General features: G+C 45.0%; 1 protein-coding gene across 1 annotated transcript in view; it reads left to right on the top strand.

The window, feature by feature from the left end:
• The window catches only part of Eral1 (Era like 12S mitochondrial rRNA chaperone 1), a 5,694-nt gene extending 779 nt beyond the window's left edge, over positions 1–4,915 (top strand). Inside the window, exons 2-10 of the mRNA XM_010642282.2 lie at positions 1,144–1,271; positions 1,393–1,470; positions 2,558–2,604; positions 3,059–3,120; positions 3,262–3,374; positions 3,464–3,712; positions 3,850–3,999; positions 4,117–4,197; positions 4,298–4,915. Coding sequence (XP_010640584.1) covers positions 1,144–1,271; positions 1,393–1,470; positions 2,558–2,604; positions 3,059–3,120; positions 3,262–3,374; positions 3,464–3,712; positions 3,850–3,999; positions 4,117–4,197; positions 4,298–4,420 — 1,031 coding nt within the window. The 3' untranslated portion in view covers positions 4,421–4,915. The remainder of the gene's footprint in view (positions 1–1,143; positions 1,272–1,392; positions 1,471–2,557; positions 2,605–3,058; positions 3,121–3,261; positions 3,375–3,463; positions 3,713–3,849; positions 4,000–4,116; positions 4,198–4,297) is intronic.
• The last annotated feature ends 14,720 nt before the right edge of the window (positions 4,916–19,635 follow it).

Below are 19,635 nucleotides of genomic sequence, written 5' to 3'. Positions count from 1 at the left end.
AAGACAGGGTGTCACTATGTAGTTCAGACAGACCTGGAACTCACTAGGTAGCCCAGGCTGGTCTCGAACTCACAGTGATCCTCCTGCCTCAGCCTCCCAAGTGCTGGGATTACAGGCGTGCGCCACCACGCCCGGCTCCTGTCTCAAAATAAACAAATAAAATTATTTTCTGAGACCCTTAAAGAGACCAGAAGTGAAGATTCTAAGAGCTTGATTAGTGGGAATCATCTGGTCACAACTAGAGACACAAAAGAGCCCGAAGCAAGACAGTTTCGGCTGTCTATTCCCTTCTTACAATCAGACTTTATCCAATAAAATGCATGTTGAGACGCTGAGCTACACCTGGGAGACAGCATACTTCTTCAAGTAGAATAGACTAGAGTCTGATAGGGAGAGTGGACACATTAAACTATTAACTGTAATGTTGTGTCATAAGGAAAGATTGAGAAAGTTTGCAGACTTCACAGTATTGTTAGTAGTCTGAGATAGAGTTGGAAAATCTCTGGCTTTAGTCTTGCTGATACTGTGATTTATGTTTGTTTTTTATTATGTTCTCTATGTTACCCAAGCTAGTCTTGAACTCCTGGGCTCAACTTGTCTCGGACTCCTGAGTAGCTAGATTTATAGGAGTGCCACAATGCACCCAACTAGCTTTAAGAAATATGCATACATTTCCCAGGTACAAGTACACAGCACAATTCTGTGTAGTAATTGAATATTAACTGCTAAGCATTATCTTAAATGGTTTCACATAGCTGTCAGTTGTCAAGAGTTTTAAGTAGGTCAACTCCATTTTAATTTTTTCAGGTCAGGTCTTGCTATAGTTCAGGGGAGCCTTGAATTTACTAGCCTAGGCTGGCCTCAAATTTGTGATAATCCTCCTGCATGTTGGGATTACAAAGCATGTACCACCACTCTTGGCATCAACTCCATTTTGCATGTGAGAAAACTAAAGGGATTGAAAGGCTAGAAAATATGATAAAATAGCATCAATGAAAGGCTAAATGAATCTCAAAGTTGGGTTTAGGTGGCTTCAGCCTAGCACACTATCTTTGTATCTTTATTTCCTTAGTGGGAGGTAGGACTAACCATGTGACAGTCTAGATTCCACTGTGTCTCACTCTTCTCCCCACTCAAACACAGATGAGCAAGATCTCCTTTTGCTCCGTCCCGCTGACATGCCTGAGAATCCCCGGGTCCTACGAGTGGTCCTCCTAGGAGCCCCAAATGCAGGGAAATCAACACTCTCCAACCAGCTGCTGGGCCGGAAAGTATGTTGCACTTTGACACCCCGCCCCCCAATACCCTTGTAATCTCTCATTTCTTGCTTTGCCTTTATGGATGTTACTGGAAAGAGCTGAGATTTCACTAGGACTTCTTTGTACCTGGCAGGTGTTCCCTGTCTCCAAGAAGGTACATACCACGCGCTGCCAAGCTCTGGGGGTCATCACAGAGAAGGAGACCCAGCTGGTAGGTATCTGCAAAGGAAGTTCTGCAAACATGATGCGAGGGAAACTAAGCAAGTCTCCGTTACTATTAGTAATGAAAATAGTGAGGCAGATTAGCTTTTCTGAGGAAAGACTTAGATTTCTTACTCCTTAAGGCCCAATGCTGCTCTGTCTCTGCCTTCTTCCCTTTCCCATCTAGTCTGAAAGTATCATTACCTCTTTACTGCTTTTATTTATTTATTTTTGTTTTGTTTTGTTTTTTTGGAACTGGGGATCGAACTCAGTTCCTTGTGCTTGCAAGGCAGGCGGCAGAACCACTGAGCTAAATCCCTGGCCCTCTTTACTGCTTTTAATCTTTCATTTATTCATAGTCATTTGCCTCTAGAATTATGTCTAGAATTAAAACAATGCTGAAGGGTAAAAATTTAAAGTCAGCAACAGCTTGGCCAAGAAGGGAAGACAGGGCCAGGGATTTAGCTCTTTGGTTTTGCCACTTGCCTCAAAAGTGCAAGGTCCTGAGTTCGATCCCTGGTACAAAAAAAACAAACAAACGGGAAGACAGGTACAATGAGGCATCTCTGTAATCCCAGCACTAAGGGAAGTTGAGGCAAGAGAATCACAAATTTGAGTCCTACCAGGCATAGTGGCACATGTCTGTAATAGTGCTCAGGAGGCTGAGGCAGGAGGATTGCCGAGTGTTTAAGGCCAGGACTGCATAGTGCAAGACCCACCTGAACTGCATAGCAAGATCTTGCCCCCCTAAAAAAAATTGACTCCTATCTGGGCAACTTAGCAAGACCCTGTCCATAAATAAATAAGGCATGTTGGTAGGGGAGGCAGAAAGAAAGAAAGATAAGTAAATCCATAGGCCAGCCATCATGGTGGTGCATGCCTATAACTGAGACAGGAGGATTACAAGTTCAAACCTAATCTGGGCAGTTTAGTGACTTACTGGTAATGTAGCTCAGTGGTAGAGTGCCACTGGGTTCCATTCCCAGTATAGCCAAAAAGGAGGGGAGCAGGCAATTGACATCACAGTGGGCCTCTTACATTCCCAGTCATGACCTTTTTTCTTTTTTTCAATATGGGCTTTTCCTTCCGGATTCTAGATTCTCCTTGATACACCTGGCATCATCAGTCCTGCTAAACAGAAAAGGTAATGGCTGTGGATACAGGTGGGAGCAGGAAAGGTATGGAAGAAGAAGTGGGGATATTCCATCATGGGGCCTGTAAAATCACCACTGCCTATCCCCCATTAAAAATGTATCCGTCAAGCCGGGTGTGGTGGCACACTCCTGTAATCTCAGCACTCGGGATCTCAGCACTCAGGAGGCTGAGGCAGGAGGATTGCTGTGACTTTGAGACCAGCCTGGCCTACATAGTGACCCTGTTTCAAAAAACAAAACAAACAAACAAGACTGTATCAGTCACAGCCAGGTGTGGTGGTACATGCCTGTGATCCCAGCACTTGGGAGGCTGAGGCAGGAGGATTGCCATGAGTTTGAGGCCAGAACTACAAAGCAAGACCTCATCTCAAAAAATCAAACAAATAAAATACTGAATGTATCAGTCGTAAGACCCTTAATGACTCCTATGTGTCTCTCTCTCAGGCACCATCTGGAGCTCTCTTTGTTGGAGGATCCTTGGAAGAGCATGGAATCTGCTGATCTTGGTTAGACACAGAATCAGAATGGGAATCTGAAGCCCAATTTGCAGGGGTCATAGCCTTTCATTCCTGGTAAGTTTTTGTGAGACACGAGGGAGAATGATCATATCCTTTTTTTTTTCCTCTGCCTGCTCTACCATCTTTCAGTTATAGTTCTTGTGGATGTCTCAGACAAGTGGACTCGGAACCAGATCAGCCCACAGGTGCTCCAGTGCTTAACCCAGTTCTCCCGGGTCCCTAGCATTCTTGTTTTGAACAAAGTAAGTACTATTCACCTGAAGAAGGGGTGTGCATCCCTCCAAGGTCCCCATCTCACTGACCACACGTTTTGCCCTTTCCTTATGCCCAGGTAGATTGCCTAAAGCAGAAAGCAGTCCTCCTGGAGCTCACAGCAGCCCTCACTGAAGGTGTGGTCAATGGCAAGAAGCTAAATATGAGACAGGCCTTCCGCTCACGCCCTGGCACCCATTGTCCTAGCCCAGCAGCTAAAGACCCAAACACACAATCTGATAGAAACCCTCAAAGGATTGGCTGGCCCCACTTCCAGGAGATCTTCATGTTGTCATCCCTAAGCCAGGAGGATGTAACGATACTAAAGGTCAGTTAGCCTTGGACATATCCTGGTTCTTGGTTTCTGTCATGTTAAGATAGGTCTCAGACTTCTCCTAAAGGCAAAAATGAGTAGGACAGTCCTGGTTGGGATTGGGTTGTCCATTTATCCCTTTGTACCCACAGCAGTACCTCCTGACACAAGCCCAGCCAGGGCCCTGGGAGTTCCATAGTGAAGTCATCACTAGCCAGACACCTGAAGAGATATGCATCAACAAAGTCCGAGAGAAGCTTCTGGAGTACCTGCCTCAGGAGATCCCCTATAGTGTGCAACAGGTGTGAACAGAGTGAAGGGATCTGGGGGTACAAGACTCAGGCCCTGAACAGTATAGTTGGGTACCAGGAGGCAGAGAGATGGGCCTGCCTGACTGGTCATTCTGTCTCACCACACAGAAGATAGTAGTGTGGGAAGAAGGACCAAGTGGGGAGCTGGTAATTCAGCAGAATCTTCTGGTGCCCAAAGAATCTCATGTGGTAAGTAAGAGTAGGCTTGGAGGAGGGAAAAAGGCTATGTTAGATATAGCAATTCTTCTCTGGGAATAGGATCTTATTCCTCTCTTTTTCCCACTGTTAGAGAACACTGATTGGTCGTAAGGGCCAGCTGATCTCTCTGATCGCACAAGAGGTGGGTCAAGATCTCATGGACATCTTTCTCTGCGATGTTAACATCCGCCTCTCTGTGAAGCATCACAAGTGACCACCCTCTGCTGCCCCTCCCAAGACATCCTAGCACAAGCTCCTGAGAGGAGTCCCCAGAACTGGCCCTGCCTAGTGGGCCTTCAGGGCCTGGTAAAGGGAATGGACCTTAACTGACTGCTGGCCAGCCTGGCCTTGCTGAGTCTGTCTGTACAGTCCCTGCCCAACCATATCTCCTGTTGGAGGAAGGAACCTACTTTAGCTCAGTTCCCAGGCAGTTCCCCTGACTGGAGCCACAACTATGTAAATCTTAGAAGGTGATCCCTAGCCTCACTTGGCATTGGGTCTAGAGTCTTGCCTTAAATTGTCAGTTAGCAGGGAGTGCTTTCTCTTCCCTCTCTACTTCCTTCACCTTGAAGCCCTTGTGAAGATCTTCCCAGAGTACAGTGGTTTCACCCCGCTCCTCCCCAAGTCCTTGATTCCTCCCACTCCATTCCTTTGCCAAGGCTCAGATGCCAATAAAGTTAAAAGACAACTGTTCTGGTTCTCATTTTATTTCTTTAGAACAGGGAAAATGTAGCCATTCCCTCACCCCCACCCCCTCATAGAACTAGAGTCTCCTTCCCAGGAGTCTGCTTCAGGATCCTGAGTTCTCTTCCTGGCACAGTTTCTGGGAGCAGCAAGAGAACCGTCACCATTACTAAACTCAGTAATGGTAACGGTTTCCTCACCATCCCCAAGTGCCCCAGCAGTCGGCAGGCTGTGACAGGCTTGCAGCACCCCCTCGCCCTCCTCATCAGGCTCCAGAGCTGTGGGTGCCCAGACTAGTACATCATCTATACTGTAGTGTCTCATCGCAAACTTACAGTATATGATGATATCCCAGCCAGGGCCCTGCAGGAAGTCAGGAATCAGACCTGGAGAGGACTGTGGGCCAGGGTAGCCAGGGGCTGGGCAAAGGTGGGCTAGGTCAGGACTGGACGGTATCCCTCTCTTCCCACCCATACCACTCCCTCCCAGGCCAGCATCTGATTCTGTGGTCAGGCTTCGACCCAGTGACTTAAGAAGTGGCCCAAAAAAGCTCCTACAGAGCTAGTGTCCGTTGAGGTCTCTTAAGGACCTAGGGCTATAGTTAAACAAACCAGACACCATAAAGAAGCAGGTTTCCTCTGGTCAAAGCGGCAAGCAGACAGACTGACCCAAATAGGAATGCTTACCTGAGCTGGAGCTGCAGTGGTGAGGCCCCTGGATGTAGAGAGGCCTTAACTCCACTCAAGCTGCTCGCCTTTTTAACCTACTGACCCCTCCTTTGGGTGGGGCACTTTTCCCTGATTCTAGAAGGCCCAGCCTCTTAACTCTTCCCCTGCTGGACTTTATAGAAGTGTCACTGTTCTCTGTTAGGCCTGTGTGTGTGTGTGTGTGTGTTTGTGTTTTTTGGGTTTTTACTATAAGTCTCTTCCCCTGCTGGACTTTATAGAAGTGTCACTGTTCTCTGTTAGGCCTGTGTGTGTGTGTGTGTGTGTTTTTGTTTTTTGGGTTTTTTTACTATAAGTGGCGTGGGGGGCAGCTATCGTTGCAGTGTTGGGATCAAACCCAAGGGCCTCAGACATACTAGTCAAACACTTTGCCACTGAGCTACACTTCCAGCTCACCCCATTGTTCTAAGGGCCTTTAAAGAGCCACCCTTCATCCCATCCATAAATTTGGTCAGCTACTAATCATGGTGGCACACACCTGTAACCCAAGCATTTGTGAGGCTGAGGCAGAAGGATTGCTGTGAGTTTGAGGCCAACCTGGGCTACAGAGTGAATTTAAGAGTAGCCTGAGCAACATATTCAGACCCTTTCTCAAAAAACAAAAAAAGAAAAGAACAGCCTCACCCAATCCCACAGAGCTTAGATATTCAGAGCTTGGCAGAAGGTTTGCTTCATTTTGGAGCTGGTGGGGGACATTAGATGAATCTCAGTAGGGCAAGGAGGGTCCTGTCAGCTGCATCTATGTGGACTCTGGGGCAATCTCACAGGACCCCTCAGCCTAAATTTCCATTCCCAGGTCCTGCCTGTGTTTATATTGATTCCAAGAAGGCCAGACCTAGGCAGGCAAGGTCCCTTGGGTGAGGGGTGCACTGCTGGCAGATTTGAGAGTACCTAGATCCTTTGCTCTTTGGGGAGAAAGCATCAGAGTGACAGTCTGGTCTCCAGAGCTCAAGGTGCTTATGTTAAGTACCCGTGCATTATTCAGTTCTCTGCCTCTTGGGAGAGGGAGACTCCTAGGGCGGAATTCCTTAAAGCAGGGCCTCTGTTGTTCAGACCCTCACTCTGGGGGGTACTCCCTCTCCTTTCCCTTGTCCTAGACAATCTGGTCTGTTTCGCTTCTCTGCAGGAGCAGACTAGGCCTGGATGGAGAGTCAGTCGGAGGAGAGGTCCAGTTCTTTTGATTCTCTGGAGGTGTTCTGTTCCTTCCTCTGTGGAATGTGGCACATATTTTACCCTCTGTTTACTCTGATTTTTCCCTTCTTTCTTGTCCCCTTAATGTTTTTTCCCTATTCAAATCTAAGGAAGATTTGTGAGGAAGTCTTCCCAGTCTTTTGGAGGTAGTAGGGTAAGGGGTGGAGGTTGAGACAGGATCGCTACAAGTAGCCCAGGCTGGCCTTGAACTCTAGATTCTCCTGTTTCAGCCTTCCAAATGATGAGATTATAGGCATGTGCCAGCATGCCTGACTTCCCAGTCTGTCCTTCCTTTCTGTTTTTCTGTCTTTTTTTGAGACAGTCTTTTCTTTCTTTTTTTTTTTTTTTTTTTTTTTTGTAGTTCAGGCTGGCCTTGAACTCATGACAACCCTCCTGCCTCAGCCTCCTGAGTGCTGGGATTGCAAGTGTGTTTCACCACACCTGGCCTATTCTTTCTTTTTAAAGTCCCCTGTTATGGACTCATTCATGTGATTTTTTTTTGGTGGGAAGGAAGTGCTAGACTTAACTCAGGGCCTCTCACGTGCTAAGCAAGTGCTCTAGCATCAAGCTACACCCCTACCCCTTTTTGTGTGAGTCTTCCCTCTATGCCTGGTTTATTTGAGACAGGGTCTCACTATGTAGTTCAGACTGACCTGGAACTTACTATGTAGCCCAGGCTGGTCTCAAATTCATAGTGATCCTCCTGCCTCAGCCTCCCGAGTGCTGGGATTACAGGCATGTGCCACCATGCCGGGCATACCAAGGTACTTCTACCACAGACTCATTAAACATTCATGCTGTTCACATCTATAATTAACAATAACAGTAGTCCCTAGTTCAAAGAGTCGTGAGAACTAGGAAATTAGCTTCTGGTAAGTACTTTGTACAGTGATGGTGCTGCCTACAAAGGGAGCTCAATTAAATTCTATCTGGTGCCCTTTCCACAGGCACCTGAAGGCACAGGGAGGCCTTCAGATGTTGCCGAATACCTGAACGCCCATAGACTAATTCTTGAAAGCAGACTGGGACCATTTACAGTAGTAACAGACCCTGAATGACAGTCTTAGCTCACTGCATCCAGCTCTGTGACTTGGACCAAGTGTGCTTAGCCTCAGTTTCCTCAATATAAAATGGGAGCAATCAATACCTTCTTTATATGGTGATTATGAGGTTTCTATGAACATACATCTCAAACACCCAGACCAGAGCCTAGCACTCATGCAATAATGCCATTTCTCTTCCCTCCTACTTCCCTCTGTCTCACTAGCTGTGTGAGTGGGGCGAGTTGCACTTCTCTGAGCTTCAGTTGGTGAAGCATACCTCACCAAGCTGTAAGAATCAACCAAGTAATAATGGGTGATAAAGTGTCAGCCTAGGTATTCTAGCCAAGTTAAGAAATTATCATTGGGGATGTAGCTCAGTTGTGTACTGCCTGCCTGGCAAGTGTGAGCTAAGTTTGATTCCTGGTATCAAAAAAAGAGGAAATTATCATTATGCTTGTTCCTGTTTGTAACTCTCCCCCAGCCCACTTTTATTCAGAGACCCACAGACACTGAAGGTCCTTTTCCAGAATAAGGGTTTGAAGTACCAAGCTGCATGCCACCTAAGTGTCTACCTAGTCCCTGGGGGTCAAGTCCAAAGCTAATCGTGGGCAGAACCTAGGGGCCCTAAAAGTGGACAACAGGAATATTTCAAACAGCGATCCTGTGGCTGTCACTTGGCTGGGAGTGGGGAGCTCTGTGATCAGGGTGTGGACCAAAGCAGCATCTGGGCCTGGGTGGGATAGTCTGAGCACTGTGATAAGCAGCCACGGTGCTATCAGGGTGGCGGCCCAGTACATTCTGCTTATCCAGAGACTACAGGGCCACAGCAGGACCTGAGGACACTTTCCCCAGCTAGGTCTGTCTTTCTGGGTGGCTGCTTTTCATCCCATTGCCTCCTTAGCCCCCTATAGGGAATTCCAATGGTCCCTCCCCTTTTTCACAAGTCACCTGGAGACTCTGGTCAGCATGGGAGACATCTGGGTCCTTGGTCATGGTTTCACATTTTAATAGCTTTGACTTTGGACCAAGAGTTCCAAGGCCTTCCTGAGGCCAGTATAAGTCAGTCTGTGCTTTTCTCTTGCTGAAGTCTAACTCCAACCCCTGCCACTATAGCTTTATACTTTTCACTCTTTTTTTTTTTTTGGAGACAGGGTCTCACTATGTAGTTGAGACTGACCTGGAACCTACTATAGCCCAGGCTGGTCTCAAACTCACAGTGATCCTCCTGCCTCAGCCTCCTGAGTGCTGGGATTATAGGCATTCACCACCATGTCCAGCTTTAGATCTTTCACTCTATTTAGACCTCTTTGAAAAGAAGTCCTTAAGCCACATAGTGGTCTAGGAATGTAGCTCAGTGATATAGTGTGTACTCAGCATGTCCATGTAGCTAGGTTTGGTCACCAGCACCAAAATCAAAACAAACAAAAATATGGTGATATAAATTCAGAATAGTTATAGCCAGGCATGATGGCACGCATCTTTAATACCAGCCTTCTGGAAGGCTGAGGCAGGAAGATTGCAACTTTGAAACCAGTTTGAACAATTTAGGGATTTGTGAAATCCTGCCTCAAAAAAAAAAAAAAAAAAAAAATTTAGCAGGGTATGGTGGCACATGCCTGTAATCCCACCCTCAGGAGGCTGAGATAAGAGGACTGCCTAAATTCGAGGCCAGCCTGGGCTACACAGTGAGTTCAAGGCCAGCAGCCTGAACTACACACAAGACCCTGACTCAAAAAACAAGAACAAGAAGATGCAGCACTTGATTTGGTAACACATGCCTGTAACTCCAGCAGTCAAAGAGACTGATGTAGGAGAATTGCAGGTTCAAGCCCAGGCTGTGCAACTTAGTGATTTAGTGTCTTAAAATAAAAAATAAGGGGGATTTGGCTCAGTGGTTCCACTGCCTGCCTCGCAAATGCAGGGCCTGAGTTCGAACCCCGGTACAAAAATAAAAAATAGGGCCAGGAATTTAGCTCAGTGGTTCCACCACCTGCCTCACAAAGTGCAAGGTCCTGAGTTTGATCCCCGGTTCCAAAAGAGAAAAAATAAGAGTGAGGGATATAGATCACTACAAAGGACCTGAGTTTAAACCCCCTGTACTGGAAAAAAAAAAAAAATCTCAGGTGGGCTCCTTCACACACACTTATAATCCCAGCTACTTGGGATGGTAAGGCAGAAGGATCCAAGTTCAAAGCCAACATGGACAATTTAGCAAAATCTTGCTCAAAATTTAATTAAAAATTTTAAAGTAAAAAATAAAAAGGAGTGGAGATATAGTTTAATGTAAAGGTTCTGGGTTCATTCCCCAATACAGTACCAAAAAAAAAAAAAATCAGCTAATAATATTAGTCTTATTTCCTCTTATTTGCTTTAAGTTTCATGAAGTTAGCTGAATTTTTTTGTTTGTTTACCTGTTTTGTTTTTTCTATATCAGGGATTGAACTCAGGACCTTGTGCTTGCCAGGCAGATGTGGCACCACTGAGCTACATCCCCAGCCCTGTTTATCTGGTTTTTTTGGTGTGTTTTTTTTTTTTTGAGACAGGGTCTTGTTATGTAGTGCAGACTTGTCTTGAGCTCCCTATGTAACCCGGCTGGCCTCAAACTTGTAGTGACCCTTCTGCTTCAGCTTACTGAGTGCTGGGATTACAGGCACGTGCCACCACATCCTGCCTATGAATCTTCTTGTAACCCTGCTTGACACTTGCTCCCAGTGTCCAGGCTTTGGCTCTTCCTCATCACACTATGATGAATTCATTTGACCCTTTGTTAGTCCCCAACTACTTTGTGAATGGCCACTCAGTCTGATTTGATTCTGTGGTGCAGCTGCCTTTGTGTGCCTTATCTTGAGAAGTGTTCAGAGAACGCCTTGTCCAGTGGATGCCATCCTGAAGTCAGTGCCTAACACTTGCTCACATCCTCAGTGTGTTCCCTTGCACTTTCTCCTCCTCTTGGCCCCATGAAAAAATGTACAAATTGAGCAATATACCCAGGTGATCCTGGAGCCTTCCAGGGAATATAGTCGTAGGCCGTCTTTCCTGAAGGTTTTGCCTCTGCTCCCCTCCAGTTCCACAATATTGATGAAACTGGGGGAAGTGTTTCTTCCTGTGTCACCTGGTTAATCAGTGAAGGAGGCATGGCTACATCCTTTTCTCCAGACTCAGTACCCAAGGCTTTGTACACAAGCCTACAACGAATGAGGTTAACTTCATATGTGTCTCTGTGGAGCCTATGAAGTTTCAGAGGTGATGGAATCAGACCTGAGTTTTGCCAGTCCCCAGTAATGGGATTCTGTTTGATTTTTGTTTGTTTGTTTTTTGAGACAGGGTCTCACTATGTAGTTGAGACTGACCTGGAACTCACTTTGTAGCCCAAGCTGGTCTTGAACTCACAGCATCCTCCTGCCTCAGCCTCCCGAGTGCTGGGATTACAGGTGTGCTCCACCACGCCCGGCAGTAATGGAATTCTGAGCATATCATTTACTTCATCTTGCTGAGCTTCTGTTTCAGATGATGAGAATGCTTACCTAACAAAATGTGTGGGAAGCTTCTGTGAGGATATGTGGGAAAGCTCCTGAAAGATGCAGGGATTTCTGCTTTGCTTCCTCTTCCTCAGACTCTACCCACCCACTCATCTAACCCCTGACATATGCAAGTACTCTACCACTGAGATGCACCTCCAGTCCTGCCCTGGACCCACCATCCCATGGTACTGGGGATTGAGCCCAGGCTCTTCACACTGAGCTACTTCCCCAGCCCTTTTTAAACATTTTATTTCTATTGATTGATTGATTGGATTTTTTTTTCCCCAGGCTGACCTCACTTGAGTCGATCCTCCTGCTTCACCCTCCCAAATGCTGGGATTACAGGTATGGGCCACTATGCCTGGCTTAATTTTTTATTTTGAGAGGTTGCGCAGGCTGATCTTGAATTTATGATCCTCCTGCCTTAGCCCCAAGAATAGCTGAGATTTCAGGCATGCACCACCACACACACCTGCTTTTGTTTTCTGGACCACCTTCCCAGGATGGACTCAGAGTCAGAAGGGAAAAGCACAGTTTTGGATTTGTCAAAGTCTGGATTCTATCACTACCTGCTGAGTGGCCCCTGGTCCCTGCCTTGGGTTAAGATGCCTTCTTTTCCCTAACTGTTGTGAAGACGAAATAAGATAGCAAAAGTAGAAATTTCTAACCTAGAGCCTGGTTTGTATACAGCAGGCGCTCTATAAATGTCAGCCTGTTTCCCTTCTGGCTTTGCAGTGGTCTTCGCTCTTCTCCAGTGAGTACGAACCCACGTCCATTTGTGCTCACACCAATATCTGTCCAGATGCCCTGGTGGTGTACTCCTTGCTAAGGTACATTGTGAGTTAGAAATGGAAATTTTTCCATCCACACTTCCCTAAGTCTGCTCATCATCTCCCAGCTCTTCACTGGGTCAGTGTAGACGATGATGTCCAGAGGTGGGCATGACCTCTCCGGCCTCCTATTGCAATTCTGAAGTAGCTGTCGGGTGGGAAAGGGTCCCGATGGAGCCTGGGAGTCCCCATCTCTGCAAGTCCTTCCCGCCATCAGCCAGGCCCTTACCTCCCTCCCTCCCTCCCTGCCAGACAACCTGTCTTCCTCACAGCTGCTGTGGAAGAGATAGGCAGCCTGGATTATCGGGCCAGACAAGGCTCCTGATGACAGTTCCTGCCCACCCCAGAGGCAAAGGCTCCTGGGCCATTAACCCTCTCTGTGCTGGGCCCTCAGACTGAGGGACTGAGAACAGCAGAGAAGGGAAGTAGGCACTGTGTCCCCTATAAGAATTGAGTCAGGGTCCCGGGAAATGGGGAAAAGCATTGCCTGTGCCTTCTAAGAGCCCAGTCTGCATACCAGGCCCTTTTCTGCCTGTGCTAGGTCCATGAAAACCAAAGGTAGATAAGAGGGACAGCGTGAGCAGGCCTCTGAGGGCACAGGCTGAAGGCTGCATGCTACCCATTCCTCTTCCTAATGCTGGTTCCAGGCCATGGAGACAGAAGCTTGGCTGTCTCCACTCTGGGAATCCACTGGCTTCAGAGCAGGTGCTCATGTGTCCTCTTCTCATCCCCGACACTAACATTATTGTCCCTTTCTCTTTTTTTTTTTGGTACTGGGGATCGAACTCAGGTCCTTACACTTGCAAGCCAGGCGGCGGGACCATTGAGCTAAATCTCCGGCCTTTTTTTAAAATGTGCTTTTCTTTTTTTTTCCTCTTCTTCCTCTTCAAGACCCTGTCAGCAAGGCCCCTTCTGTTTCTTTGCTGACCACCTTTTCTGGGCCCCTCTGATCATGTCCCCTGGGTAGTAATTGTTCCTGACAATGAGGGCAACCTGCACTTTCTCCTGGTTGGACCCTAATTGCAGCCACCCAGGCTTCCTTTTCCTGAAGGTCAAAAGGAAGCAGTGAAAAGAGCAGGACCTGTGAGTCTGTGTTTAAGTCCTGTTCCAGGTCAGACACACTGTGTGACCTTCAGCAAGTTCCTTTACTTCCGTACACCTCCGTTTCTCACTTTATCAAATGGTGGCAGAGAGCTAATTTAAGAATTAAATAAGATATTCAATGAGTTTTGTTTTGTTTTTTGTACCTGGGATCAAACTCTGGACCTTGCACTTGTGAAGCAGACAGTGGTACCACTGAGCTAAATCCCTGGCCCTTTTTTAAATTTTATGAGACAGGATCTCTCTATGTAGTTCAGATTGGCCATGAACTTACTATGTAACTCAGGCAGGCTGACCTTGAATTTGTGACAGTCTTCCTGCCTTAGCCTCCTGAATGCTGGGATTATAGGTATATGCCACTGCACCTGACTAGTGAGATTTTCATATGTATAATTTTAGTAATCAACCAGAAAATATCATTGAAATCTGGAAGAAAAAAAAAGCCGCCAACTTGGTGGTGCATGACTGTAATCCCAGCGCTTGGGAGGCTCAGGCAGGAGGATTACTGTGAGTTTGAGACCAGCCTGGACTATATAGTGAGTTCTGGTCAGTCTCAACTACATAGTGAGACCCTGTCTCAAAACACCAAAAAAACACCAAAAAAAAACAACCAAACAATGCCAAATAACCCCTGCAAGGTGTTTAGAAAGAACCATTCCTGATGCTGAACACATGCTATATCGTTAGTCCTTACAATTTCCAGTCTGGACCTCTCTGCCTGAGAACCCCAGGCCTAATCATTTGTGCTCTCCTCCCTTCCACTTATGCTCATTTCTTTGTTGATCTCACCTTGTTCCATGGCTTTAAATACTCTCTATTCTCTGGTGACTTTTTATGTCTCCAACCCAAGATGCTCCCCTAAAGTATCTTGCAAAGTGAATCACTTACTCACCAATTTTTTAATACCCACCTTAGACTTTTTTTTTTGTACCAGAGATCAAACTTGGGACCTTGTGCTTGAGAGGCAGGTGGCAGAACTACTGAGCTAAATCCCCAGTCCTGAAAATTTAGATTCAATATATCCCAAACTGAGGTGTGTGTGTGTGTGTGTGTGTGTGTGTGTGTGTGTGTGTGTGTGTTTAATTTTGAAGTGGTTTAGTTTTTTTGTTTGTTTGTTTTGTTTTTTATTTTTGAGACAGGGTCTCACTATGTAGTTGAGACTGACCTGAAACTCACTATGTAACCCAGGCTGGTCTCGAACTCACAGTGATCTTCCTGCCTCAGCCTCCCCAGTGTAGGATTACAGGCGTGTACCACCACGGCCTGTTGTTTTGTTTTGAAGACAGAGTCTTACTATGTAGTTCAGGCTGGCCTTGAACTCATATATAATTCAGCCTGGCCTTGAATTTGTAGAGACCCTCCTACCTCAGCCTCCAGAGTTCTGGGATTACAGGTATATGCCACCAGGACTGGCATGTTTTGTTGTTGTTTGTTTGTTTTTGTTTTTCCTGGTTCTGGGGATGTATGTGCTAGGCAAGCACTGAACCACTGAGATACATCCCCAGCCCTTACATTTAGAAGCTTAAGAATGAACAGTGCTTTTCCTATTTCTCAGTTTCGGGAAGCTGTATTTCAGGAGTTGGGCTAGGCAGCCCTGTGTTGGGAATTCTTACACAGCCCCTGATGAGAGCTGCAGCAGCTGGAGTCTGGCCAGGTAACTTCTCAAGCAGGTTGGGGTCTATTCTCTGGAGTTCTTCATAATACACTGGCCTCAAGCAGTCATAGTGATTCTGTTGTGGCTGAGGCTTAAACAGAGGGTATTCTAGCACATAAAGCAGGAGCTGTGTGGCCTTTTATGCTTCAGCCTCAGAAGTTAAAGTGTCACTTCTGTTGAGCTCTTCTGACCTAAAAATAGTCACAGAAGTTCACCTAGTTTTAAGGGAAGGAGGCAAAGGCTCTACATCCACCTTTAATTGGAGAGATGTCACAGTCGCGATGTAAGAGGAACATGTGGGATAGAAGATACTGTTGCCACTGTCTTTGGAAAATACAATCTGCCACACACATTTCGAAATATCTATTGGACATTCTGTGTAGTGCCTCAGCCCATAACTTGTCTATTCTGCTGCTACGTTATCTTTTTCCTTACTGACTAGTAAAACACATCTGGATGCTGGTTTCCCCCAACCCAGATAAATGCATTATAGATATTTTTTTCTATTACTCTAAGGTTGCCTTCTCAGGCTCTTAATGGGTCTGTGTGCATCTTAATTTTTTTTTGTGGGATTGAATCTAGGGCCTCATGCATGCTGCACAAGTGCCATTAGTATTATTTTTCAAGTTTTATTAAAGGTAGGAGAAGAAACAGGCCAGCAGAGTGAGTTTGGGTTGAGAATAAATAGGAAAAGAAGTACACCCAACAGCATGAGGGTGGGCCACCATGCCAGAGAGAACACAGTGGCTGGAGATTTAGCCCAGTGGTGTTGCCACCTGCCTGGCAAGCACAGGTCCTGAGTTTGATCCCTGGTACAAATAAAAAAGGGAGGGAAAGAACACAACACAGTGGTTAGCTCAAATTTTTGAGGCAACAGTCTTTTTGGTTTTGTATTTTTTCAGTACAGGGGATCAAACTGAGGGCTTCACACGTGCTAAAGGAGGGCTCTACCAATGTGTTACATCTCCAGTGCTTCAGATAAATGGTGATTCACAGGTAGTTCTGAGAAATAATACAAAAAGATTCCTTGTATTCTTGCTCATTTCCTCTAATGTAACATTTTACAGTGTTTTCAGGATAACATCATAACCACACCAAATATAACAGAATGTTGACATTGACATAATCCATCCATGTTGTTTAGTTTTCTTGTTTCACTTGTGCTCATTTGTGTGTTCGGTGCATAATTTTTTTTTTCAGTACCAGGGATCAAATTTAGGACCTTGCTCTTGACAGACAGGCATGGCATTGCTGAGCTACATCCTACATCCCTGGCCCAGTTCATACAGTTTTAACACTTTTGTAGGTTCATGGATCCGTACAATGCTAACGATACTCAACAGTTCCACCACAAGTATCCCTAATGTTTATAATCATAACAACTTCTTTCCTGCCACCCTAATCATTACCCCTGGTAGCCACTAAGCTAATCTCTATTTTAAAATTTTTGACATTTGCCAGGTGTAGTAGTATACATCTGCAGTAATGTAGACCTTGGGAGGCTGAGGCAAAAGGACTGTGAGTTAGCGGCAAGCCTGGGCTACACAGTGAGGTCAGCCTGGACTACATATGGACTACCTAGCAAGATTCTGTCTAATTAAAACTAAGCCTGCTGGGCATGGTAGCGCACACCTGTAATCCCAGCACTCTGGAGGCTGAGGCAGGAGGATCACTGTGAGCTCCAGACCAGCCTGGGCTACAACTACATAGTGAGACCCTGTCTCAAAAAAACAAACCAAAACAAAAGAAAAACAAAAACAAACAAACAAACAAACAAAAAGCAAAGCAAACAAAACAAAACACCACGGAAAGAAAACAAGCTGAAAAATTATGTAATTTCAAAAATGTTGGGCTGGGGATTTAGCTCAGTGGTGCTGCACCTGCCTGGCAAGCACAAGGTCTTGAGTTCGGTCCCTGTTACTGGAAAAAAAAAGTTGTAGCACACTCCTGTAATCCCAGCACTCTGGGAGACTGAGACAGAATCCAGCCTGGGAAATTTAGTGACTTAGCAAGACCTTATTTCAAAATTAAAAAGTTTGTGAAGACTAAAAATTAAAAATGGCAGCTCAGTGTGAAGGCCTTGGTTCAATTCTGCAGTGCTGAAACAAAAAAATGTTATGGATGGAAAATTCTGTTATATATATTTCATTATTTTGGGATTTGATTATTTTGGTGAACATAATTCCTTGGAGGTTAGTGTATCTTTTGATACATCTGTATTGTTTGTTTTGAGACAGGTCCTTGATAGTCCAGACCAGCCTTGAAGATAAAGATATTGCTTATTGCTGATTTTTTTGGGGGGGGACCAAGGATTGAACTCAGAACCTTGCAAGGATATCCTTAATTTTAATATTCTAACATCAATTTTTTTGAAGCAAAACATTTATTGGTACATTTGAGATATACATAATGAAATCATTAGGGTTGGGGATGTAGCTCAATGGTACAGTGCTTACTTAGCGAGCACAGGGCCCCGGGTTCAATCCCTAGTACCAGAAAAATAAAAAAGAATATGATAATATTGATCATAGAGAGCTTGTACCTGTACATGATATATCTTGCTTCTTTATTTCCCATTCCCCTCCTCTCCCTTTAACCCCTCATTTACACAAGCTTTGTTTCCATTTTTCCTTCTGTTGTCTTTTTTCTTGTCCTTTCTTTCTTTTCCCCTGTCCCCGCTCTCTTGTACCCCTTCTCATTTGAATATTTTTTTCCCATTTCCCAATATCTACTATACATTTTGGTCCTTATTGTCATTTTTGGCTTCTCACACCAGAGAATCAATGTGTTTTTTTGTTTTGTTTTGTTTTGGTTTGGTTTGGTTTTTTGAGACAGGGTCTCACTATGTAGTTGGGACTGATCTGGAACTCACAATTTTTTTTTTTTTTTTTTGTACCAAGGATGGAACTCAGGTCCTTGCGCTTGCAAAGCAGGGGGCGGAACCACTGAGCTAAATCCCGGGCCCTAAGATGTGGTATTTAAACATGTGTGTCTGATTTATCTTACTTAAGAGTATGGTCTCAAGGTCCATCCATTTAGCTATAAATGTCCCAAGCTTATCCTTTGTGGCAGAGTAGTACTCCATTATATATATTTAAAAAACCAACATCTTCTTTATTCATGTTGATGGGCATTAGGACTATTTCTAAGATTTAGCTATTACAAATGGTGCCACTATAAATGTGGGTATGGTTATTTCACTGTGGTATGATGCTTTTGATTTTTTTATTTTTTTTGGAAGATACCAAGGAGAATAGCCAGGTGAAATGGAACCTGGAGTTTTAGTTTTTTGAGAAACCTCTCTCCCTCCTTCTCCCCCACCCCTCCTTTCTCTTTTTGTATCAGAGATTGAACTCAGGATCTTGTGCTTGCGAGGCAGGCCCAGTGCCACTGAGCCAAATCTCCAGCCCTTCTGAGGAGTCGCAACACATTTCCACAGTGGTTGTACCAGTCTAAAGTCCCACCAATGATGGAGAAGGATTCCTTTTTCCCCACAACCCCAGCAGCATTTGTTATTGGTTGATTTCTTGATAACAGCCATTCTTTCTGAAGTGAGATGGAATCTCCACAGTTTTAATTTGCATCTCCCTAATGACTAGTGATGTTGAAAATTTTTTCATATTTTTATTTTCCATTTCTACTTCTTCATCTGAGAAGTGTCAAGGCTTGTTTGTTTGTTTGAGGTAGCATCTTGCTATGTAGTTCAGGCTGGCCTCGAATTTACAGTGATCCTGCTTCAGCCCTCCCAACTGCTGGAATTACAGGTGTGTGTCACCACATCCAGTATGAAAAGTGTCTCTTCATTTCAGATGTCCATTTATGGGGTTGGGTCTTTAAATTTGGGGGGGGATCTGATTTCTTTTGTTTTTTTTTTTGTTTGTTTGTTTGTTTGAGGCAGGGTCTCACTATGTAGTTGAGACTGACCTGGAGCTCACTATGTAGGCCAGGCTGGTCTCGAACACACTGCGATCCTCCTGCCTCAGTCTCTGGAGTGCTGGGATTACAGGCGTGCACCACCACGCCCGGCCTTGAGTTCTTTATATATTCTAGATATTAGTCCTTTGACGAACTGCTGGCAAAAATATCCCTGGGTTGTCTCTTCACTCTGTTGGTGGTTTCTTTTGCTATGCAAAAGATTTTTAATAAGATGAGATCCTGGGCCAGGGGATTTAGCACAGTGATTCTGCTGCCTGCCTTGCAAGACCTGGTACCAAAAAAAAAGAAAAACAAAAAAGATGAGATCCCAGTTGTTGATTATTTGTATTACTTCCTGTGCCATCAGGGTTTTGTTTATAAATGTCTTTAATAGTTCTACCTATTCTATCTTCCAGCAGATTAAATGTTTCTGTTTTGATATTTAGATCTTTGATCTATTTTGATTTTAGTTAGTGTGTGGTGAAAGGTAGGAGTCTAGTTTTAATCTTCAGCATATGGAAAGCCAGTTTTTCCAGTGCCATTTATTGAAAAGACTATCTTTCTTCCAGTGAAGGTGTTTGGCTCCTTTGTCAAAGAAAGTAGCTGAGTATGTTTGGAGTTCTTTCTGCATGTTGTAGTCTGTTACATTTATCCTCAGGTTTTGTTTGGTTTTTTTTTGGTTTTTTTTTTTCCAGTACCATGCTGTTTTTTGTTTGTTTGTTTTTTTGAGACAGGGTCTCACTATGTAGTTGAGACTGACCTGGA

The sequence above is a fragment of the Fukomys damarensis genome, unplaced genomic scaffold (genome assembly GCF_012274545.1).
Source record: "Fukomys damarensis isolate Sample0158 unplaced genomic scaffold, DMR_v1.0_HiC HiC_scaffold_13, whole genome shotgun sequence".
NCBI lineage: Eukaryota > Metazoa > Chordata > Mammalia > Rodentia > Bathyergidae > Fukomys > Fukomys damarensis.
Note: the sequence above shows the minus strand (reverse complement) of the source record. Positions and strands in the feature narration are given on the sequence as shown.